We start from the raw sequence: 24,962 nt of genomic DNA, 5'->3' as shown, positions 1-24,962 counted from the left end.
ATGCATAGTATAATCCATAGTTACAAAACAAGCTATCAATGTAAACCACATGATTGTGACTTTCTGCGTCATTACAGAGAAGAACTACTTTGCCACAGATGCACAACGTCACCTGACCAAAGGAGGCACACAGAATAACTGCAATTGATCGTCAACGGATCTGAAAGTAATGTACCAGCGACGGACCCATCAGGCAGATCTGAGAGCGGCGGACCACTAGTCGGAGGACAGTGAGCGGCGAACGACGGAGGCGCAAGAACGGCGACTGAGGGGGAAAGAGCGCCCACTGCAGCGAGAAGGAGGAAACAACAAGGAAAGGGTCGCCACAACCAAGGCCGGCAAGGACCACAGGCATGATAACCCACTGCGAACCCAACATAAAACACCGAAAACTAGGAAGAAACGAACCAGATCGCGGCGGACGACGATGGCACAACAGTGAGCGTAACTTGCAGTCGTCAAGGCGGTGCCGAAGGGTATCGCAGGAAGCGCGACACTTGCACTGTTGAGAGCAAACAGTTGCAGAAGAAAAGGAAAAAAAAAACCTTAGCAAGAAGAGAGAAAGGGGGCGGGACAGGGAGAAGGAAACCACTAAAACAGGAAGAGAGATGTGGTGGGGGTTGTCGCCGCGCACGGAGGGAGGGCGGCGCGACGGTTACCCAGGTTGTTTGGAATATATAAATAATGTAGAATAAGAAGAGAAAGAATGACACATATCACTCTCCTTTTATTTGGTTGAAAAGAGAAAGTTACATTTTTTTTTATATATTTTTTATCCAATTATTTGTTTCTAATATTTTAGTTTTACATTTTTACATTTTGTAGTTTTCATAATTTTAATATTATAAAGTTTATTTTGCAAAATAATTTTTTATAAATTCTATAATTATTTTTATTTTCTTTATTATTATTATTAATTCCTAAGCAGTTAGTCTAATTTCAGCAAATTGGTACAATAGTGATTAATGTATATCCACTTGTGTGTAACTAAAAATAAATTTATTCCTTCTAGAGGCTTTTCCAGTGAAACAACGTAAGAAAAGTAATGAAGGTCAACTGTGGTCAAGTTTCTTAATCTCCACTAAATCAACAATCACTAAAATATTGCAATAATTGTTCTATTTTTTGCAGCAGAAACTGTACAAGACAACTAATAAAGTAGGCCAACATGAAATAATACCTTCTACAAAAATATAAGTGAACATCAAAATTTGATTGACGCATTTCTAATATATAATCTAAAAATGATTTTTAACCGTCATAAAATTTTGTTAGATGCTAAAAATCTCCATTAAATTATATGTCCGAAGAGTGTTTGGCATGTCTAGCATACTACTGACTACTCCACATTTTAAAAGCAGCTCCAATTCTATAAGGAAACTGCACAATATATTAGGTAAGAGTTCATTAAAATAAACTACGTGATTCTCTTTCTCCAGAAGAGATGCAATCTTTAAAGGGGCTTCTTGGTGTTCTTTTAAGGTAGTAAAAGATAAATTTTATGATGTAAAAGAATTAACAATAAATAATTAATATTCTAAAAAAACTTAAAATAACTAATAATTTATGAATTAGGTAAAAAATGTCACCGATAGCATTTGAAATTTTATGGCACGGAGAAGCCTCATCTTTAAGTGCAAAACGTTATCTATCCCAAAAAAAAAAATGTAACATAATTTCTTAGGTCCATTTGCTATTATATAATTAACATCTTGGGATCCAATCCAACAACCACAAATTATAATGCTAAACAAAATGATATTTTAAAACCTTAGACAACCAATCTTCTATAGGTCATCACAGGATACATGACTCATCCTTGTTAATTATAATTAAGCACCCACTCAGTGATCACTAATCACTAACATCTCCAATATTCTTCAACTCTTGGTCACAAAAATATGGCCGATGAAACGGCAGTGCGTTTTGGCATTCTAGGCTGTGCTAACATCTCCATCAAACTCAGCAAAGCCATAGAGACAGCACCAAACGCCACCCTCCGGGCTATAGGCAGTCGTTCCCTGGAGAAGGGAACGACCTTCGCGGCGGAGCACGGCTTGCCAGAGGAGGTTAGGATTTACGGGAGCTATGAGGCTGTTGTGGAGGATGATGAGGTGGACGCCGTGTACGTCCCTCTTCCGACCGGGCTGCACGTGGCATGGGCGGTGAGGGCCGCGGAAAGGGGGAAGCACGTGCTGCTGGAGAAGCCGGTGGCGATGAACGTGGCGGAGCTTGACCGGATTCTGGAGGCATGTGAGGCTCATGGAGTGCAGTTCATGGACGGGACCATGTGGGTGCACCATCCTCGAACGGCGAAGATGAAGGAGGCCTTGTCAGATGCGCAGCGTTTTGGTCAACTCAAATTGGTATGTATTAATCAATGTTGATATATATATTTGTGTTAGATCCCCATTTTCAGTTTTGTTTGTTTTCTTGTGGTGAATTGCGTATTGATGTTGAATTGCCCTAGATGCACCCTTATATGCATGAGCAATTGAGCACATAGATGTCAACTTTGTAGGACAAGGGTTTTCTTGGGTGTTTAGAAAAAAATACTCATTCAGAATTGTCTAAATCACCAAGATTTACCTACCCAATCTTAGGTGGTAAAATAATATCTTGACATGTATATTAAAAAATTCTAGATGATGACACATCTTAAAATATATATCGGAATACATGAACTATAATGATTTACCCAAGTTTCTTAAAAAATTGTAGGCTTAATTGCAACTTTAGTCCCTAATGTTTATAAAAATCATGATTTTAGTCTTTCACCTAATTTAATTATAAGACTAAGGGAAAATTTATTATGGACCACTTTTTGGTGGTGCAAAGTTGCACCACTCCCTTTTAACCCACAATAGCAAGTTTTTTTAAAAAAAATCAAAAAACTTATTTTCTTAATCTTTAATTAATTATTAGATTAATCGAATTAGGTAACACTAATTACAACAATTTGTGATATTTATTAATTATAATCTAATTATCTCTCTAAATCCATTTCTTCTTCTTCCAAGTCCAGATCCAAGATGTTCGAAATTTTCTCCTCCTCCTCCACCGTTTCTTATCAATTACAATTGCTTATATAATTTGCACTGGAATCCATTGGCATCATGGAGTTGCGAGTGGTTGCTCAACTTCTGGAGCAAATTTATAATTAAACACTGGGAGAAAACAACCTCGAATGGCATTAAACAATAACCCAGATTTTTGTTCCATCAAATTTTAGGTAGTACTCCTAAATATTACATTTCAAAAATAAATCTAACTAAATACATCAGGCACCAGCAATTCACAAGCTGAGCTTAAAAATAGGTGTTTCTGAATCTGATTTTCAACACCCAGTGGTTAGAAGCTTGGGTTTTTCTTCAACACTCTTTGCAGACCCCAGTTTCTCATCTCCTCATGAAATTAGAAAACTGAATCAGAGAAATAGGAACGAAACTATTAGAAATCCATTTCACAACCCAAAAGAAGGAGTTGCAGACCTAAAAGAAGAAGAAGAAGTTGCAGACCTCTCCCTCCATATCTTCATCTCATCTTTCTCACTCTGCACCTCTCCCTCCACCGAACCCACACCAGCAAACCACAACCCAGAACCACCTGGTTGAGTGGAAGCTTGGAGAAGATGAGTGAGATAGTGGCGGTGGAAAAAACCCAACCCCACCCCCCTCCCCAGAAACCCAACCGCAACCCAAGCCAAACCCCACCCAGAACTTGAGCCCACAAACCCCTTCTTCCCTCTCACAATAGATCTGCCATAACTGAGAGGAAAACCAGAGAAGAAAATCCAAGAATTTTTTTTCAGATCTCAAACCGTTGTTATAGATACAGCTTCAACCTATCATATGGTGACTGGAGAGGGGGAGCTCGAAGCTTGTAACCCAGAAACCCGACCAAAAACCCAGAAACTTTGAAGCTTTGAACGAGAACCATGATCTACAGAAGAGGAGGAGGAAGAGGAAACGGATTTCAGTGTTTGGTGAGTTGGGTTTCAGATCTGGGAGGTGACGGTCGAACCAATGGGTGGTGGCGGTGGGGGCAGTGGTGGTTGGGTGGATGATGAGAGGATGAGAGGTTTTGATTTCTGAAATTGGGAGGTAGAAGATGAAGAGGAGAGAGGAGAGAGGAGAGGGGAGAGATTCTAGGGAATTTAGTTTTAATTAACTTAATTAAACTTATCACAAATTAATTATTGTAATTAATAAATATGTATTTTTATTATTTTTTTAAAACCGGGAAACCTGCAATAGCAGGTCAAAAGAAGAATGGTGCAACCATGGACCAGAAAAAACTGGTCCATGTTAAACGCCCCCATAAGACTAATCCCTTACTTTCCCTCCCGTTTACAACGTTAGTCCTTCAGTCCAATTTTTAACAGAGATGGCTTATGTGGCAACCCACATGCCTTTCATGTGACCAAGAAAAATGATTTAACTGAACTTTTGGTCCCCTACTTATACACATTGTATAGCTTTGGTCCTTAAAGTTCAAAAATTGCATCCAAATTAATAAAAAAAAATAGAAAATGATAATTATTCATCTTCTTCAAAAACTTCACTCAAATTTAAATTTATTTTACTATGCCTGATTATGATTTTATAAAATATTTATTTAAATTCTTATTCAGTAATGTTTTGATAACAATCACAATTGTTTCTCTTTCTATCATATTTAATTTAAATTGAAATTATTTATATATAATCCTCCATGTTGTTTTTCCGATATCTTTTATATTAAGTTGAATGTATTAATTAAAGATATTTTTATTATTCTATAAAGTATAAACAAATCAATACATAATTATTTTTAATTATTTAAAATTAAAATTTATAATATTATGCCTGATTATGATTTAATAAATATGTAATTAAATTTGAAGAATATGAATACTTATCATTTTCTGGTTTTTTTTTTGTTTTTATATAAATTTGAATGCAATTTTTGAACTTTGAGGACCAAAACTACATAATGTGTATAAGTCAGGGACCAAAAGTGCAGTTAAATCATTTTTCTTGGTCACATGAAAGGCATGTACGTTGCCACATAAGCCTTCTCCGTTAACAATTAGACGAAAGGACTAACGTTGCAAACGGGAGGAAACGTGAGAGACTATTCTTATAATTAAATTAGGTGAAAAACTAAAATCATGATTTTGATAAACGTCAGGGACTAAAGTTGTAATTAAGGCAAAATTGTAACAAGTACGATGAACACTTTTAATACAAATACACTCACTCCTTCATTTTTATATCATTTCCACCTATTTTCTCTTTCCACTTTATCTCTTCTCATTAAATTAGTCATTACATCACTCATCTCTTTTTTTTTTTTCATTGTTATCTATCTGTGTGGTTATAAGGCAAATGAAAGTGCCAATCAGTCGATGTATTATTTTTCTTCTTTACTGGGATGAATTATTTTCAAATGGATTTTTGGTGGATATGGAAAAGATGGTGTTAGGATAAGAAAACTCCAATTCATTAAAAAAAATGAAAGATTTTGAAATGTTTAAGTTAAAATTTGCTGATATATCTAAGAATAGGAAAAATATATTTGGTAACACTATTTGCCGCTCTAGGCACTTATTTTTGTGACGAATTTTTATCAACCAAGTGAAAAGTTAAATTATTTTTTAATTCTTATTTTATGATGGTGAAAAACCGCTACTAAAAGTAGCGTGTTGATCGAGAGTGATCATCACTATATTATCTATTACTCCCTCCGTTCCAAAATTATTGTAGTTTTGATTTTTTCACACAGTTTAAGAACTCATCATTAGGTAAATATTTTGACCCAAATGCCCTTATTTATCTTTATGTACATCATTTATACTTGCATAATTTTCCACAATTAACATCCTCTAATTACTCAACACATTTAACAAAAGCATTTAACATATTCATTTGTTCCATACACCATCACAAACAACAGTGACTCTTCATACTTCAGCTTTTGTTTTTCCATTAAATGGTTCAACGTAAAAACCATATTGTTTTTCCAATATTCATTTGACAATACTCCGGCTTTTGTTTTTCCCGCTATGTTGCTAAAGTTAACTCTTGGTTTTCCTGTTTGTGGTGTTTTCCTCTTAATTTTTTCCAAAACTTAACTAAAAATCCAGTTTTCGCAATATTTCTGGTCCTTGAAAACATAAGAAGTGATGGCTCAATTAATAGACGGTGGAACACTAAGAAATTGGTTCAATAAAGTTGGTGGTAATTATCATGGGATATTATTGTGGAGTATTTATTTAATAAAGGGTATAAAGGGAAGAAAACATGATAAAATGCTTTGGATATGTAAAACAACAATGGTTTTGGAACAAAGAAAAAAGGTTAAAACTACAATAGTTTTGGAACGAGGGAGTATTATAGAATAATAAATTAATCAATTCTTAAAAATAAATGATATATATTCTTTAAAACTTTATTCCTTAATTTTTTTTATAGGCAATAAAACTTTATTCTTTAGGAAAGACCACATCTCATTATATGATTAGAACTCTTGATGAAATAATTATAAGAAACTTGATACTAATATATTTTGTTCAAAATAAAAAAGTACATACATGCAGACAATTTGTATAAGAAAATGTTACTAATGTTGATCAAAACGAAGATATAATTTTTTTTATAAGTCAAATAATTATATTTAAAGTTAGCACAAGGGTGCTAAACCCAAATATAAAATGAAGATATAGATAAACCATAGTAAAGCATGACTTCATTTATTTATTTGTTTACATATTTCTTTAGTTAACTAGACTTAACAAGGTAGAAATTGCGCTTTGGTGACAAAAGATTGCCTCCACTTTACTAGACATGATTTTTTTTTTCAACGAGCCTTTACTAGACATGGTAGTATCAAGTTTTAGTGGATCGGTAAGAATGCCGGCTATTAATTTATTCTCTAATTGCACATGCCATATTTTAATAGTTTAAATAAATAAGGTATCTTTCAAAAAAAAGGTATAGAAATTGTATAGCATTTTCTTGATAACTAAAGTTTAGCAACAATCCAAATTGAGTGACAATAAAGATAAAAAAGGAGTGGTTTAATTTCAAGACTCAAGAAATTATTGATCATTTTTATATTTGTACGTGTACATATAAATGTGAAAATGCCGTCGTGCGTATTTAGCATTATGTATTGCGTGACAAACAATTATTATGGAGATCCAAAAGATAAAGTACTGTGCATCTTATCGATCTTTGGTTCAAGAATTATCTGAAATTTTTATACTAGTAAGACACATGCTTCATTTTTGTTTATCATTTGAGTGTGAAAATATGTGTTTGAGCCTTTTTCTTCTTGTTTTGGTACAATGATTATACTTTTTGGGAGATATATTGTTGAGAATTTAAGTGCGGAGTTGGAGTCCCACATTGGTTAGATATGAGCTGAGTGAAGAGAAAACTTTATAAGAGATGTGATTCATAAATCTAATGCCTTAAGGTTTTGAGTTAAGATGTGACGTTGATATCTCTTGGTATCTTGCTCCTCAACCCATGAACTCTCTTGTCTCCCCCAACAAGTGGTATCAGAGCAGATGGTTCCTGGTACCATGGTAACAGCTCCTTGCGTCGAAAGTCTTCCCAGCATTGTGGCTAGGCGGCGGGCTCCGTTGGCGAACGACAGTGCAAGGGTGGATAAACTTCCGTGGAGGGGGTCATGATAATGTGAAGGTGACTCGCACTTGAGGGAGAGATTGTTGAGAATTCAAGTGCGGAGTTGGAGTCTCACATTGGTTAAGTATGAGTGAGGAGAGAAGACCTTATAAGAGATGTGACCCATAAACCTAATGCTTTAAGATTTTGAGTTAAGATGTGGTATCGATATCTCTTGGTGTCTTACTCCTCGGCCAATGAGCTCTCCTATCTCCCCCAACAAAAAAGAATCAAAGCGTATTGTTCGAAAAGTACTCTTATGAATGTCAAATGAGTTGCAATTTCACCAAAAATGATGGTACTACTCACAAGAGCTCGCAAGACATAATTTTTTTTTATATATATTTGTGCTTTCTTCTCTTGCATTCCTTCCTCACCGAGACGGATCCAGGTAGAGGACTATGAGGGCACTTGCCCTCACTTGAGTTTGCAAAAATACATTACAAAAAAAATTAAGTAGTAAAAGTATGTGATTTTTTATGACTCACTTGATAAAAATTGCTTTCACTTATGCTTCACATTGCTAAATGTCTTCACTTGTGTTCCCACATTGCTAAATGCACGCACTCACTTGAGTCGTAAAAGTATGTGATTTTTTATGGTTCTTTGTTAAAAAATGTCTTCACTTATATCACATTTGGTAAAACAATGTCCTCACTTTTAATAGTATATATTAATTTTTTATTACGAATTTATATGTATATGTTTTTCCCGCTACATAAAATTTATGGATCCGTCCCTCACCATATTTTTCGTCACATATATGCACTGTGTAATTGTCTATAAATCATTTTTCCAACATAAAGTGTAGAAAAAATATATCTATATCTTATGAGTTTTATCTTTGATTTGTGTTAAGATACACAGTTTCATGGCGTATAACCCTGGCCCAGAGTTCATCAACCACAGCATCCGTGCAAAGCCAGAGTTAGACGGCCTTGGCGCCTTGGGCGACGTTGGCTGGTACAGCATCCGAGCCATACTATGGGCCGTGGACTACGAGCTTCCAAAATCAGTACTCGCATTCCCCGGCACCGCCTTCAATGAAAATGGTGTCATCATCTCTTGCGGTTCTTCATTGCACTGGGAAGATGGAAGATCTGCCACCTTCCACTGTTCTTTCTTAACTTACTTAGCCTTCGAGGTTACCATCTTGGGCTCCAAAGGGTCTCTTCATCTCCAAGACCTTACTCTTCCGTTTGAGGAGAATTTCGGGTGTGGAACCTTCTCAGAGGCCTCAGAGGTTGATTATGGGAAGATTGAGCCGGGAAGGTGGTGCCCGAAGGCAAATGAGCATGTTGTGGAGACAGAGTTCACTCAAGAGGTGTTAATGGTGAAAGAGTTTGCTGATTTAGTTCGGAAGATTAAGAGGGGTGAGATGAAGCCTGAGAAGGCGTGGCCTGTTGAGAGTAGAAAGACTCAGGTGGTGTTGGATGCGGTGAAGGAGTCCATTGAGAGAGGTTACCAGCCTGTTCAAATTGGGAGTTAGATATTATGGTACATGTATTTTGTACACAAGAGAGTTGTGATGTGGAATAGTTCTTATATATGCACAAAATGTCTAGTAATGAACAATCAAATTAAAGTTCAAGGTGATTTTAGGATGATTTTGATGTAAGCTTTGATGTTACTATATTTTGATATTTATGTTACTACATTTTGATTTTTAATTTAGTTGCAGCGAATTATGGTTTGCATATTTGCAACTATCAAGTGTGTTTTATTGTTGTAAGATTATGGTTATTGAATATGTGCAATTCTTGCTGATTATTGTTGCTTCCTGCATTTGAAGTCAGATTAGTTACAATGTGATTACAATATCGTTAAAAGAAAAGAAAAATGAGTTTCTAATGTTAAAAGTTCAAAAAATTATAATTTTGAAAAGTAATTATTTATCATAGAAATAAATTAAGGTTAAAACATGTTCCTCTAAATTTTGGGAACTAGACAAACATAAGAAATCGTCTAGGTGTAACTAAAATTTATATGTGAGTGAAGATGCCTGATTCAGTGGTAGGCCTCTTATGGGATCGTTGCTAGAGAGAAGGTTGTTTTTAGTTGATGGTGTGAGAGAGGATGGTGAGGACAATGAATAAGAGACTTGGGAAAGAAGAGAGGTCGATGAAGATGGTGATTGGTGAGGCATGGGAACAGAGGGATGGCAAGAAAAGAGGGAGGGATCAACTATATGGTGGTTTAATTTGGAGATGAAAACTAGAATTTCAGTGGTGTTGCAAGATCACTAGTGACAAGGATGATCATGAGAGTGATACATGGCTAATTAGACTGAAAGGTGATTTACTAAATTCGGATCTCAATCATATCACATTTAATCTCAATAACTTGATTTTAAATTATTATATCAAATTATCAATGATTATGTTTTAACTAAACCACCAGAACACAGTAGACACAGAGGGAGTATTTAATGAGAGATATCAGGGGCCATTCCATCCCTAAGAATTTAATTTTTTTTTTGTCAACATGCTTTTTTATAAAGAATATTTTTATTCTCATGTTAAAAAAAAATTTATTCTCTGTCCGGTGTTTCAAAAAAATTTAAATTTTTTATTATATTATTTTTATTTTGACCCAACCAACGAAAAAACATTAGATAAGCCTCTAGTATGATAAAACTGCGCGAAGCATCCACTAGATGTCAATATGGTCCTATCTAATGGTGGTATATCGCTGGCTTAAACCGAAGCAAGTACAATTAACATAATAATTAGTTTACCTAAACCGATCAAATCACAGCGAAAGTCAAGTGTCACAAGTGGAGGCTCATGAACCCAATGGAATCTTAGCTGGAGCTCGTCGAGCCCTGCTTGTTGGGTTCGACGTAGGAGTCATTCTCGAATGTTTAGAGGAGGATGCGTTAGGTGGTCTTGTAAAACAAGTTTCTGCTCATAAATCCATTTGAGGGGTTTAGAGAAGTCTTTAAAGAGGTGGGTTTACAAATAGACGCTCAGAAACACAAAGCCAGCTAGAGCTGGTCATTCTACAAGATACTAAATTCAACGAAAATCGGAAAAAAAAAGTACTGGAAGTTACCTAGCTATCATAAATGCCGAGCTTGTTGTCCGTCTCATTGATGATGTCTGTTTCCTGCTGCTGGTTTGATCTAGTTTTGGGGCCTTAGTTCGGTGCATGCGAGTTAGTGTCCTAAGCTTCTGTTTGTGCCGATTGATGTCGAGATTTAGGGGATGGAAAAGCCCCTCCTCCTTGTTTCTATGTTTCTCTTCTGCTTGTTTTAGCGTTTTAGCTTTTTGTTTATGGTTGTTGTTCTCTGTTCCTAGGCTATGCCCATGTTGTACCTTTTAGCTTCCTGGGGCGTTTTGCCCCTTGGAGTGTTATTTATATATATTTCCTCTTTCTAAAAAAAAACTAGTTTACCTAAATCGAAGCAAGTACAATTAAAATAATTAAACACTCTAGAAAACTTTCTAATCTAACGTTCATCCCCGATTATGAGCCTTGATGAATCCTTTTTCTTTTTTGAAGGCACTTGCAAAGTGGATCGGGAGGATCCCATGTCCAAATTGCTTGGGAGCGACCAAGAAGCATTGAGTTTGGCCACTAGATTTGCTGCTTCATTACCAACTCGATTCATCTAGGTAAAACCTCAAAATATCTTATCTCCATCTCCCTAATCTAATGTTATCCCCTTACCGCTTTTATGATAAAGAGATTATCCATCTAAAAGATTACACGTTACCAGCCCAGATTTGAAGCAAAAGAGACTGCCTAGCGGAGAGTTCACACTTATGGATCTATGGAGTAAGTTCCCATCCGGATCTTTTGTCATGATTCTAGCTGTCACCTTGGTGGTCCTGTTGTCAAAATCTATGTCCGAGTTTCATTTCATGTAACCTTGTAGAGGTTTTCCCCACTCCTGAAATCACTGATCCTAAGAGTCTCAGGTATCTTCTGAGGTTTGTTCTCTATTGACTTCTTTGAATTCTTTCTAACCCAGTCTAAACTTTTCCATAACTTTGAGGGAGTTGGGTTCAACCCCTCTGAATGAGTTTTGATTTTGTGCCTTCCAAATATTCCAAAGCATGGACCCAAGCATAGACAACGCAAACTTGAAGAATTCCCCGTCCCTTCTTAGGTTATCCGGGATCTTAATAAACCAATGATCAATGCTCATAGTTCTGTAACTGAATACATACATATATGATAGCTATTCTCCAAGTGTAGAAAATCTATCAAAGTAATAAAAATATCGAACACGAGAATTGTTGGTGCCTAGTACCAATTTTCACTAATTTGGTTATTGAAAAGACGTTTAATGTCTGATATTGGATGAGTTCAATTGTTGATTAAGTTCAAATAATTAAATGGCCAATTAACGAAGTAAATGATATAATGCAGGAGTACTCGGGGTATGACTACATTAATTTGTAATTATGCTTTTAATAGTTCCAATCCACTCATTCTTATTTATGGTTCTTTGCCTAAGTTTTTACTTGTTAATGTCTTGACTCAGTAGAACTTTCAATAAAATTTCTTGCACTAATGTCTTAGTCCCTAGACTAATAAATTAGAAGATAATTGCATTCAAAACCAGGCCAACACTACCAAGACTTACCCTATGTCTAAGGCTCAAAAGCTCTCAATCAGAACCTCTATAAAGTCCTACTAGTGTTTTTACCCGTGCGCAGCACGGCGAAAAATGATCCTAAATTTCTTACATTATCAACAACATCGTTTCGATAATGAAAATAAAAACTTAAGATTTGAACTACATCATATTTGTTTTGTTGAACAGAAAATACAATTGAACCAAATTGAAACAAAAAATTTAAATATGATCTCAATTGAATCCAACAAAAGACCAATATTACAGCAATATAATTCAACAATAAGAAGACCCAATTACAGTATTACAGTTGTTGCTTGTTCTCCCTCATTGTACCTGCAATAATTTGAAAAATTATTAATAAAGACAGAAAAAAAAACAGAATGCTAATTACGATGCGCATGATACAAAGAATTATAAAATCTAAGATAAAGAATCTAACCATTCATATGTTCTGGAATACTTCTTTGTACACGACATTCCGAGTGCAATTAAAGACTACCCCTTTGCCATCCACAATAAGTATTTTCAACCTTTTTCTAGATTTAACTCTCTATAGGGCTACATATAGCTGACCGTGCGTGAATACAGACCTAGGAAGATAAAATCCAACATGTGATAAAGAATGGTCTTAGCTCTTATTTATAGTCATAGCAAAACACACAGTTATAGGGAACTGTCTTCTTGAGAACTTGAATGGAAAGCTAGTGTCAGAAGGAGTTAAGCTCAATCTAAGAAAACAAACCGGTTTACCTGATTTTGTACCTGATAGTGCTGTAGCAACCATAATATACAGCGTCAAAGCAGTAACCATCAATCGAGTGCCATTACACAAATCCAGCAGTCTGATCTAAATTACGAATCAGCATGATAGGAACCCCAACTTTTAATACAACTTGGTGGTTTGGAATACCAGAGCATTTACTATCATTTAGAAATTCAGAAGTGAACCATTCATCATCTATATCAGAATCTTCATCCGATCTACATGGAGTATCATAACTCAAATATTGTGTTTCCTCTCCTGGAATCATAGACATCTAATGTTTTTGCCCGTGCGCTGCACGGCAAAGTTTACTATTTTATTTGATACATCAATAAATATTTTAATTATAAACAATTTAAGACACTAAAAAATGAAAGAACAATCGTAATAAAGATGTAGATATTCAAAAAACATAAACTCAGACACTCAATTATAGTGTTTTGTACTCGATCATACACGATTTAACAGATATAATATTTTTGGAAAAAACTGAACTAATTAGCCAAAATCTTCAATTCTACACATGTGGTGTATAAATGATTTCTGCCTGAAAGATGAAAATACATAAATTTGGATCTATTAGGTTTGGAACTTACAAAGTGATTCCAAAACACATAGCTAATTTGAAAATAAAATTTTCAAATAAAATAATGCACTTAAAATTATTTTAAAATTATGAACAGCGCACTTAAATAATTTGAAAATAAATTTATCTATTATCTTTTACATGAAAGTGTTTTCATGTAGAATTTTACTACCCTGCACGGTGGATTTTGCTCTTATTATTTAGGCATGTACCAATATAATGATTCAAAACAAAATTGATATACCAAAATCAATATTTGCCGATTTTTTTAGCAGCTAGAATGAAGAAATTAAAAAAAAGATCGATGACCATTCAACAAAACAAAACCACACCGAATATCATCCAACCTGCAAAATTTCACACAACTTATATATATATTTATATATTTACTCTAAAATTTTTTAAAAAGTTAAGAAAATATCTTTTAATTATGGTTAAATTTGATTTTCTATTAGCTCTAACATGATAGTATTTTATTGTTAAAATGTTGATCCCGTAGGAGAATATTACCTTAGCAAATTGAATTAAAAATGAGAGTAGACTATATAATTATGTTGTACAATTTAGCATGAAAGTATATTGTAAACCAGGAAAACTTATTAAAATTTATTTGTATATTAATTTTTATGTAAAAGAATTTTCATTCAAAATGTTCTTTTCCGGTTGAGTCATTAATCTAGTAATTGAAATATAAATTATATATGCATTAATGTCTTCTAATCTCGGTTTTAAAAAAGTCGCATTTTATTGCGCGACATATTTCCATCATCAAATTATCATACTCATACATAATTATAAAATTATGAAAAGTACTAAAACTGTATTAGAAATTATTATTAAATTAATTTTGACATATATTTATTTTCATGTAAAATATTCCTCCCGTGAAATTTTTTTATCATGTAATTTAAACAAAAACAATTGTGAATATATACATATTTTAAGAAGTATCGAATTTCCATATTTTAAGTATCAAATTACTACTTTCTAATCTCTGTAAGACATATTTAAGTATCAAAATTCCATATCAAGTCCATTATTAATTTGTTGCAAGGAAGCAAACTAAAGTTTGATAACTTAATGCAAACTTATGATAATGTTTTTCAGGTACCCAAAAAAAATCTCATCTTTCTTGCTTTCACATGTTCTCAATTGAGCTCTAAGTGTGAAGCAAGCACTCACAATTTATATCCCAGGAAGCTCACTTTTTGAAGCTACAGAGCAAAATGAGCGTTAGCCCTTTAGTTGCACTTGGTAATGTTCAAAGAAGGGACTAATTGGAAATGGCCTTGCATCAAACATTCTTAAGACTAAGATCCCTAATAACTAAATTTGTTGCCAAATTCTACTTGTTAATGGGATTCAACAAATTAGAATAGCTAATGCAACAAAAATTTAGCATGAAAGTATATTGTAAACCAGGGAAAACTTATTAAAATTTATTTGTATATTAATTTTTATGTGAAAGTATTTTCATTCAAAATGTTCTTCTTCGTGGGAGTCATTAATCTTGTAATTGAAATATAAATTATATATGCATTAATGTCTTCTAATCTCGGTTTAATCTCGGTTTAAAAAAAAGTCGCATTTTATTGCGCGACATATTTCCATCATCAAATTATCATACTTATACTTAATTATAAAATTATGAAAAGTACTAAAACTGTATTAGAATTTATTTTTAAATTAATTTTGACATATATTTATTTTCATGTAAAATATTCCTCCCGTGAATTAATTTTTTTATCACATAATTTAAACATAAACAATTGTGAATATATACATATTTTAAGAAGTATCAAATTTAAGTATCAAATTACTACTTTCTAATCTCTGTAAGACATATTTAAGTATCAAAATTCCATATCAAGTCCATTATTAATATGTTGCAAGGAAGCAAACTAAAGTTTGATAACTTAATGCAAACTTATGATAATGTTTTTCAGGTACCCAAAAAAAAACTCATCTTTCTTGCTTTCACATGTTCTCAATTGAGCTCTACGTGTGAAGCAAACACTCACAATTTATATCCCAGGAAACTCACTTTTTGAAGCTACTGAGCAAAATGAGCGTTAACCCTTTAGTTGCACTTGGTAATATTCAAAGAAGGGACTAATTGGAAATGGTCTTGCATCAAACATTCTTAAGACTAAGATCCCTAATAACTAAATTTGTTGCCAAATTCTACTTGTTAATGAGATTCAACAAATTAGAATAGCTAATGCAACAACAATTTAGCATGAAAGTATATTGTACACCAGGGAAAACTTATTAAAATTTATTTGTATATTAAGTTTTATGTGAAAGTATTTTCTTTCAAAATGTTCTTCTCTATGGGAGTCATTAATCTTGTAATTGAAATATAAATTATATATGCATTAATGTCTTCTAATCTCGGTTTAAAAAAAGTCGCATTTTATTGCGCGACATATTTTCATCATCAAATTATCATACTTATAAATAATTATAAAATTATGAAAAGTATTAAAACTGTATTATAATTTATTTTTAAATTAATTTTGACATATATTTATGTTCATGTAAAATATTCCTCCTGTGAAAACTTTTTATCATGTAATTTAAACATAAAATAGTGAATATATACATATTTTAAGTATATTTTATGAAGTATCAAATTTCCATATTTTAAGTATCAAATTTAAGTATCAAATTAAAGAATCAAATTACTACTTTCTAATCTGCGCAAGACATATTTTAAGTATCAAAATTCCATATCAAGTCCATTATTAATATGTTGTAAGGAAGCAAACTAAGTTTGATAACTTAATGCACACTTATGATAATGTTTTTTAGGTACAAAAAAAACTCATCTTTCATGCTTTCACATGTTCTCAATTGAGCTCTAAGTGTGAACCAAGCACTCACAATTTATATCCCAGGAAACTCACTTTTTGAAGCAACTGAGAAAAATGAGCGTTAGCCCTTTAATTGCACTTGGTAATGTTCAAAGAAGGGACTAATTGGAAATGGCCTTGCATCAAACATTCTTAAGACTAAGATCCCTAATGACTAAATTTGTAGCCAAATTCTACTTGTTAATGGGATTCAACGAATTAGAATAGCTAATGCAACAACAATATGATTAAATACTCCTTGTTGATTGATGCCAAATCATCTATCTCACTTCTTCTCATATAGAACCAAAGGCCACCAAAGTTTACTCGTTTAAGGCTTTCATCCATTCAAACTCCTATAAAATTCAAGAAATTTGTGAATGCTTTCATTCATTCACACTCCTATAAATTTTCACCTTATTTTAACCTCGCTTTTTATCTACTCGTCTTCTTTTATTCTCTTCTAATCACATAACTCATCACATATTTTACATACTCACTCTTTTCTTTCTATCGCCCTCCTCTCCTCTCAACCTACACTTATTTTAGTACCTTCTCTTACATATAGAAATTTATTCATAAACTACATCTGTCGAATTAATTGCAGCGTTGAAATTATACACTAAAGGGTGACCATTTGGTAATATTTTAGGTATAAATTATACACTAATAAGGGACCACAAAAAAAAATTAGCATAAGCTAGGATGCCATAGCATTTACTTCTTGAAACATTTTAAAACAAATTTTAGAAAATAAACCGCGAACAAAGACAAAAGACAGCTAGCAGATCGATCCTAAAACATGTTCCACGACAAATAGGAATAAAAATACACTGCATACTGGACCACGCGTACCAGATTGCAGCATGAGGAGTGTTTAGCAAACTTGGTTAAAGTAATGAAATGCAAATAAAAGTTAATAATACATTTAGATCAACTCAGGACCATTTCAAGTGAAGTTACTGCTGAAGTTTACATGCGTGCGTGTATCATAATAAGCACTTGAAAAACCTTCCTCCCTTGTATCATCAATAAAGAATTTTGAATTAAAAAAAGGGAAAAAAGAAGTATACCATGTTTCCATTATATATCTGTATATTTTACATTGAAACAGACAAAATTTACACTTGCTTAAGAAGTTCTTATGTAGCCTCTTCTACTTGTTGGGATTTACTTGACTTGAGAGGAAGATAAATTTTTTAATAAAGCATCCTTGTCAAACTGCACATAAAACAATGGATATACAAAAAGTATCATGATAACAATGGACACACATTTTATATCCACAAAGGACCTGTAAAGAATCAAGAAGGTTCCATTTTAGAAACACACATAAGAAAAACTACATGAGTCAGAGCATGAATGCAATGTAAGTATATCTTTTTTCTTATTTTTCTTAAAGTCTCGAGTGAACATACAACTTAACTGTATATAACATCAAAGATATTTCAGCTCTTAATAACTGTAATAAATCCTAATAACTTCAGTCTCAAAAAACTCAGGTATACAAATGCTTGAGACTGAAACAGGAGTAGAAATGCTAGAACTTACATGAAAAATAGACCATAAGGAATATCAAATTAGAATTCAGACTTCATTAAGAACTTATCTAATAAAATTATTATAGTCTTTTATTTTCTACTTTGTCAATGACTCCATGTCCTTCACCTAAGCATGAAATTTACCAATTCTGAACTAAGAAATCTTGAAAACGAACCTCCAGTTCAGTATCTGTTTCCCTTGTAACAATGAATGACATTAAAAACCTCTTCCTTGCAAAGAGAAATGAAAATAAAAGATAGAATAGAGTAAAAAAGCGGGGGAAAATGAGAGCTTCTACCTAATTTAAGAATTAAATGAAAATAAAGTTAAACTTCCAAACTTTCTTATCAAAGATTCTATAATAGAAGCAAAAAATTTCCATCCTTGATATAAAAAGAAAATAGTTCGATTTTAGCATGAAATTGTTATTTTTTCTGGTGGATAAATAGATAGTCAAAGAGAATTAAAAGCATGTTGTTCTCATGCTAACAGTGACACCTTGCATAATAACAAAGCATAGAATCAGTTTACACAAATCTTTTGATCTGCAGCCAGATTCAAAATATTTTCCAGCCAAGTTGCTACAAATGTTTCCAGCCAAGTTGCATCATAAATTGTTGTGTATATTACGTTAATAGCTCTATCCATGCTCTGCCTCTTCCCCGACGTTGCCCTGCCTGGAATCTTGATTATCTAACATTGTCCCTGTCAGCATCAGTGAATTAGCATGCCTACTAAATTGCATAAAACAATTATCTGTAAAAATCTCCCATCTAATAAGATTTCCTTTACTCTTATCTGAAGCATCAATGTTCTTTTGGTGTAACTACTACAGTTGAAATCAGTCATCAAATATAACAGATATAATTTTATTCAACTAATTTCACATACCAAAAATTTTGTAGGTTATGCCTAGTAGCAGAGATCCCCACAGCAAGTTCAAAATCAGAACCTGACCTTCAACATCTATCCAATTTCCACAGTAGACTGCGTAGACACCTTTTGGATAAAGCTTCCTCAACATATTTCAGTATTTCTGTGTCCAGACTGCATCAGCGCGCAATTGCAAGCATAAGGAATGAGAAAGATATAGAATAGCCATACTCAAGCATAAGGTATGAGAAAGATAAAACATAGTCACTAAATATATATAAAAGTAATCACAAAGAAGCAACATCACAAAGATCACCATTGTATAATAGAACACTGATAGGTAGATTGTACAACTCCAATTCTCAATCGGGATTCAAGTATGTAAATGCTACATCTGCTACCTTTTTCCCGTCTCTCATTTTTCCATAATAAAGTATGTAGTAACTTCATCCATTACATTTCCACCCCAAACAAATGATGCTAGCATGTTTCAGGGATAGTTCAAACTTCTAACTTTTAGTCTCTACTTATGGGAATTTTTTTATTCAGTTGGAAAATAAGTAAGAGGTAACCCAAAAAACATGCTAGCATCTAAGCTGAATGATAAAAAAAACATGCTAGCATCTAAACTAAATGATAGAGATAACCTTATAAGGTTAAAGCTTTAAATATTCCTTTAAACCGAATATAAGATAATAACTAAAATATGAGCTTGAAATTTACCAATTCTGAACTAAAATTCTGAAAATAAACCTCCAGTCCAGTATCCGTTTCCTTGTAGCATTGGATGACTTTACAAACCATTTCCCTATAGAGAGAAATGAAAACAAAAGATAGAATAGAGTTAAAAAGTGGGGGAAAAGGAGAGCTTCCAACTAATTTAAAAATTAAATGAAAATGAACTAAAAATTTCAAAGTGTCATCACCTTCATATCCATTCTAAATGTAAAGAACCACCAAACAAAGAAGAAACTGAGAAGTGACAACATCAATTAAAAATACTACTTGATAATAAGTTCAATCGAGCAGCACCAAAAATATGTGAAAATTCTAGCTTGAGTATAAAAAGACAACTAATGTAAAAGAGAAAGTATGTTGGTTACCTATTGCAACGCCAAAAAATCATCTAGCAGCACCTAAAATGCTAAAACCGTTGTCTAACCATGACTCATTCAGAAAACAGCTGATGTAATCGAATTTCAATATATGATAAATTAAATGTAATACAGATTCTTCTGCAATAAAACAAATAGAGCAATATCAGATCAGATGATCAAATAAAAAATAGTTCTGTCATTTAATTGACTACAATCAGTACACTTACGGTGACAAACGTTTTCATAAACTAAATGTAACACGTTTTCAAGTTGTTGGAGAAAGTGACTGCAATGCATCTCATTAGAATTGAAACCTATTCATTAATCTTTGCAAACTTTGACTAAATTGGCTCACCATCTATTTACCAAAATGCCAAGAAAAGAAAAGGATTGAAGAGAAAGAGGAAAAGTTTAAGAGAATAAATAAAAAAGATACACTAAGTTGCTCCTCTCTCGAGTTCCAAGAGTGAATTCAGGTGAAGAAAAAAAAATTCACTCAATTAATCCACTTGCTATATTACAGAGAATTTATAGGAAAAAAAATTCTCAACTCTGTTGGAATTTCCATGAGAAAATACATGCATTTGGGAAGCTTTCAAATGTCATTCAAGAGTTAAAACAGATCCCAGTATGAAGAAATTCAATAAGATAATGAGAATAAGAATGCAGAAAAATGGATTTTTGGAATGGGATGAGTTTAGGGTCCACCACACTATAAAACTTACAATCACGGTAGTTAAAAACTTAAAATTAGAATTATAATATAGTCATATTAAGAACTCACTTGAAGATCAATGATAAAAGAGAAAATTCTCTTTTCTAACGCAACCTATATAGGCACCCATAGATTAAATCAGGATAGAGAAGCAAGCATAAGAGAAAAATGAAACATGTAGAAGGAAGGAAAACATGATAAATCACAACCACATAAAGCAGTGAAATAAATGTATAAATACATATAGCGGAAGAATTCATCTCCTCCTCCTTCTTGCAGATATTCACATGCAACAAATCAAGGAGATGCAATAATAGTTTGCACAAAGTTGAACCCACAAAAGAAGAAAAGATATTATAATAAGTTCTGTAATTATAGTTTGCAGAAAAGTTCTGCAGTCCTTCTCTTAGTTTTCTACATGATCAAATTAAAATAAGTTCTGTAATTAGAAAACTATCTCTTGAAGCCTTCCACAGAAAGCATAATAGTGGAGATGATTAGGAAGTGAGGTTAGTGGCATAGACAACTATATTCCTGCATGAAGGGTTAATATGAATTTGGGGAGTCAATAAATGAAACCACTGAAGACAGAGAAGGAGGTCAGAAAAGGGACATGTGAAATGATTTCATTTTTGCTAAATCACTTAAACATAGAATGTCCCAGATCACAAAATCAAATATGAAATATCATACATTAGAAAAGAGGACATACCTTAAGTCTTGAGAAAATGCACCCTTTGACTCACTAAACTATGTAAAAAAAGGTACAGTAGGAACCTCTTTTTTCCTTTCATCGGGGCTGGGATTTTCTTGCTCTTTAGAATTTTTCTCCTCCTCCGCCAGTAGCCTTTGATCAAAGGGAGGAAAAAAGGAACCACCTTGTGAGCCTCACAATCAGTGAATATATATCTGCAATGAAAGCACAATTTGAGTAAAGTAATAAATCATCACTCCTTTCCATTTTCTAAATCATGTTCTTATTTGTGCTACTAATCACACAATGGTAAAGCCAATATCAGATGAGTGGTTGTATTAAAGGGAATAACCTCATAGCCTAGCATAAGAATCAACTAGTATGTAGCCCGTGCAATTGCACGGGTAATTTTAAAACTATTTTTATTATTTTTGTTTTAGTAGCTTTTTAAGTAATTGTATGAAATTAATAAATAATTGGAACATATCATAAAATTTAGGCATGTGTTATAGTCATATATTAAAGTAAAAAAGAAATTGCCGGAAGTAAAATCAAAATAGATCGATGAATAATATTAAAATTGGTCATCCGAGTTTTCTTAATACCAAACCAAACAATGTAATTAACTCTTTTAAACATCATAAATAGCAAAACTTGCAACATAAACTAATGTAGCAGAAGTCTCATTGCAATCTTATTTCACTTCTCTATCTTAACACGTTTTAACTCCTTAGTTGAGGAAGCTTGTGCTGGAGAGTTTTCCTCTATGTCAGAAAAATCAAGATTTTGATGTGACATTCTTTTCATAGGAGTAACATTGTGCTGAGAATATGATTCAAGATCATTTTCACTTGTAATAGAAATGTCACCCTGCAAGTACAAACCTTACTAACAGGGACTTACAAAGTTGAATAACAGCATGTTATAACAGATTTGAGCAAAATTTACAAATAAATGTGCTCAAAAAAAGTAGGAAGTCCTATTCATACTTTACTATAATTATATCTGGTTCTTCATGCATTAAGTCATAGTAAGAGCAATCAATTTCACATCTTCTTTTGTACATTAAAGTACTAAACAAATACCAAGTCATATTAAGAACAAACAATATCACATATTCTTTTGTACATTAAAGTACTAAAATAGCTTTTTGGTTATTCATCACAAAGCAAATGAAGTTCAGTCAGATTTGACCACCAATAAGAAATAGTATTTTTTGTTTGACTTGCAAATTCATAAGAGTTATCCTTTAGTTGATTATTTGAAGGTTGTTTTAGTCGTTTGTAAAACATACAAATATGCATAGAAAGCAGGCTCTAAAAACAATAGCATGAAATGGAGAATATCATATTTGTCAAACCAAGTAATTATTTAAAGGGAATAAGGGGCTTACTCGGTTGAAGTCAACTCCAGTATATGAGCTTTTCTCTGGATCGCAGCAAACAAAGAATGCCGCAAGCTTTACTCTGTGTCATAACAAACAAAGAACGCAGCAACCCAAATTATAAAGGCTATTAAGCTTTTGGATTGATGAGAAAATACACAAAAAAATTCTGTGCAACCAGTAAAAAGAAAAGGCACGTGATATACAGGGAATTAGAGAGACAATGAGTTGTTAAAAAAGACAAATGTGACTATTTGTGAGAGTCAATTATTTGGGTGTCTTGCCCTTCAATGCATGGTAGATTTAAAAGTCAGCCATGTGATTGCAAGCATCAACATAGGAAAAAAGATTGACAGATAATTTAATGATTTTCAAACTTCTTCTCATCAAGTTCCCAACCTCTGCAGAATTCTTAGACAGATAATTGAATGTATCACTTGTTACAGTAAATACTAATTCCAATCCTACAACTTGCAACTAAACAAAATCAAGTAAATAGTAAAGACTATTGATTATATATAGGTATCTTATATAAGTTTAGTCATACTACTAAACTGTCGTAAAATCTTGTCAAACATGAATTTTTAAAGTAAAAAAAAGACTTGCTTTGCTTATAAAGAAGAGAATAAAACAAAAATACTAAAAAAAGTACATACTTTGTTAAGTTCACAACACCAGTTATTGTGATAATATCAGTAGCCAATAGCCAATTTGGATGGTATATACCTGCAAAAATATGGAAAAGAATTGCTTTGCTTATGAAGAAGATAAAATAATAGAAGAACAAAGTATACTATGTGCAGACACAACACTTAAGCAAAGATGCAATAAAGCTACTAACACCCAAAGCAAAAAACAAAGCATAATAAATACCCCTTGATTACAATCCGTGCAATAACCAAAACCCCAAAAAAAAAATACCATGTGACCACCCATACCATATCAGCTAGCATCCAATCTCCAGCCAAGTCCAAGAACCACAGATGTATACTTAGACAAAAATCCCAACATGAGCCAAAACAATATTAAGAGTCTTAAGAACCGCAAGCATCCCCAAAAGCAAAAATCCATTGTCCAACATTCCATAGCTAAATCATATAAGCAAATAAAACTGATATATATATATATATATATATATATATAGCAGATTATGAAACCTAAGAGAACGCATACCCATTCATTCACAGTTCCAATATTCATAAAGTAATTGAGTATCACTGGAATCAGATATTACCTAAGTTCTTGACCTTCGCACAGGTGAACGGCTGCGGAATCTAGCAAGGCGCGCGGGAGAAGGGTTTTCAATGGCTGGAGGTTGTGGCAACCCAAAAAGATGATTATGAAACCCGTAAGTTTTCCCCTGAAAAAGCCCCAATTTTTTCCCCAAGGCGCTGGATTTTCGAAATTGAAATTGAGAGTCAATTTGAAATCCATTATATCTGAAATGGGAGAACGTGGGGAATAACAGATTCGGAAGTGCAGAAATTTCAGGGATTTGAGAGGAGTGAATCAGAAAGAGAGCGGTTTCAATTGGAAGTGGAGAATGTGAAGACTGGAATACATACTTGCAGAGTTCAGCGCCTGAGAAACACGAGTGTACAATTGAAGAGAGAGACTGAGAGAGTGAATATTTTTTAGAAAAGATGACGTAGAATTTTGTGGAGGAGGGTGTGGTTTTTGAGTGCCTCACTTTCTAGAGTGAGGTCTCTTCATTTTTTGGATGGAATGAACTAAAAAAACTAAAAATAAATGAATGGGCGAGGGAAGGCCAGGATGGGCGGTGGAGCCATATAGATTACATGAATCATCAATTCAGCATGAAGAATTTGAATGTGTTTCATGGAATAAAGAGCTAATCATCACTCGACGATGTCTTCGGTGTACCAATGTGATTAGTGACACATGGTGTGTCACTGAAAATATATAAAAATTTACCCAAGACAGTAAGGTTAGTTACCGGTATATATAAACTGATAATTGCTATTTAATCCAACTATAATTTATTGATATTTACACATCAGTTCAATTCACAATGTTACTGTTCCTCTATGTTCTTCATCACCTCTCACCTTATATCTCCAGAAACACTCATTACCATTTAAAATCTGAAATGTCTCTCTAACTTAAAAAAAACTTATCTTTTCTTACTTTCTCAACATGGGTCTTTCATTTCCCTTCTCTCATTTATCTGT

At 33.2% G+C, this 24,962-nt stretch overlaps 1 protein-coding gene and 2 long non-coding RNA genes across 10 annotated transcripts; 2 read left to right on the top strand and 1 right to left on the bottom strand.

Moving 5' to 3' along the window:
- Positions 1-1,758: 1,758 nt before the first annotated feature.
- LOC130738520 (uncharacterized oxidoreductase At4g09670-like) lies at positions 1,759-9,443 on the top strand. Its single transcript, XM_057590510.1, has 2 exons — positions 1,759-2,366; positions 8,533-9,443. Exons 1-2 carry the CDS (start codon positions 1,902-1,904, stop codon positions 9,160-9,162), a joined length of 1,095 nt encoding a protein of 364 aa, XP_057446493.1. The 5' UTR covers positions 1,759-1,901; the 3' UTR covers positions 9,163-9,443.
- A 922-nt stretch (positions 9,444-10,365) lies between these two features.
- On the top strand, positions 10,366-11,975 carry LOC130738521 (uncharacterized). Of its 2 annotated transcripts, none has more exons than XR_009019434.1 (3): positions 10,366-10,621; positions 11,178-11,290; positions 11,395-11,975. It is a non-coding gene; the product is annotated as an uncharacterized LOC130738521 (long non-coding RNA). The 2 variants fall into 2 exon arrangements; XR_009019433.1 differs by having other exon boundaries at positions 10,366-10,829.
- A 6,386-nt stretch (positions 11,976-18,361) lies between these two features.
- LOC130738519 (uncharacterized) lies at positions 18,362-24,628 on the bottom strand. Of its 7 annotated transcripts, XR_009019432.1 has the most exons (8): positions 24,005-24,627; positions 23,427-23,496; positions 22,780-22,852; positions 19,984-21,601; positions 19,807-19,852; positions 19,604-19,688; positions 18,899-19,054; positions 18,362-18,712 (listed from the first exon to the last, which is right to left on the bottom strand). It is a non-coding gene; the product is annotated as an uncharacterized LOC130738519 (long non-coding RNA). The 7 variants fall into 7 exon arrangements; XR_009019430.1 differs by having other exon boundaries at positions 19,807-21,601; positions 24,005-24,628; XR_009019429.1 differs by having other exon boundaries at positions 19,604-19,852.
- Between the last annotated feature and the right edge of the window lie 334 nt (positions 24,629-24,962).

The sequence above is a fragment of the Lotus japonicus genome, chromosome 2, assembly GCF_012489685.1.
Source record: "Lotus japonicus ecotype B-129 chromosome 2, LjGifu_v1.2".
Classification (NCBI taxonomy): Eukaryota; Viridiplantae; Streptophyta; class Magnoliopsida; order Fabales; family Fabaceae; genus Lotus; species Lotus japonicus.
The sequence above is the reverse complement of the archived record's forward strand: the minus strand, read 5'-3'. Positions and strand labels throughout refer to the sequence as shown.

Coding starts and splice junctions, on each gene's coding strand:
- LOC130738520 (XM_057590510.1), top strand. CDS start 1,902: ATGGCCGATGAAACGGCAGTGCGTTTTGGCATTCTAGGCTGTGCTAAC. Junction 2,367..8,532: donor GTTTTGGTCAACTCAAATTG/GTATGTATTAAT, acceptor ATTTGTGTTAAG/ATACACAGTTTCATGGCGTA.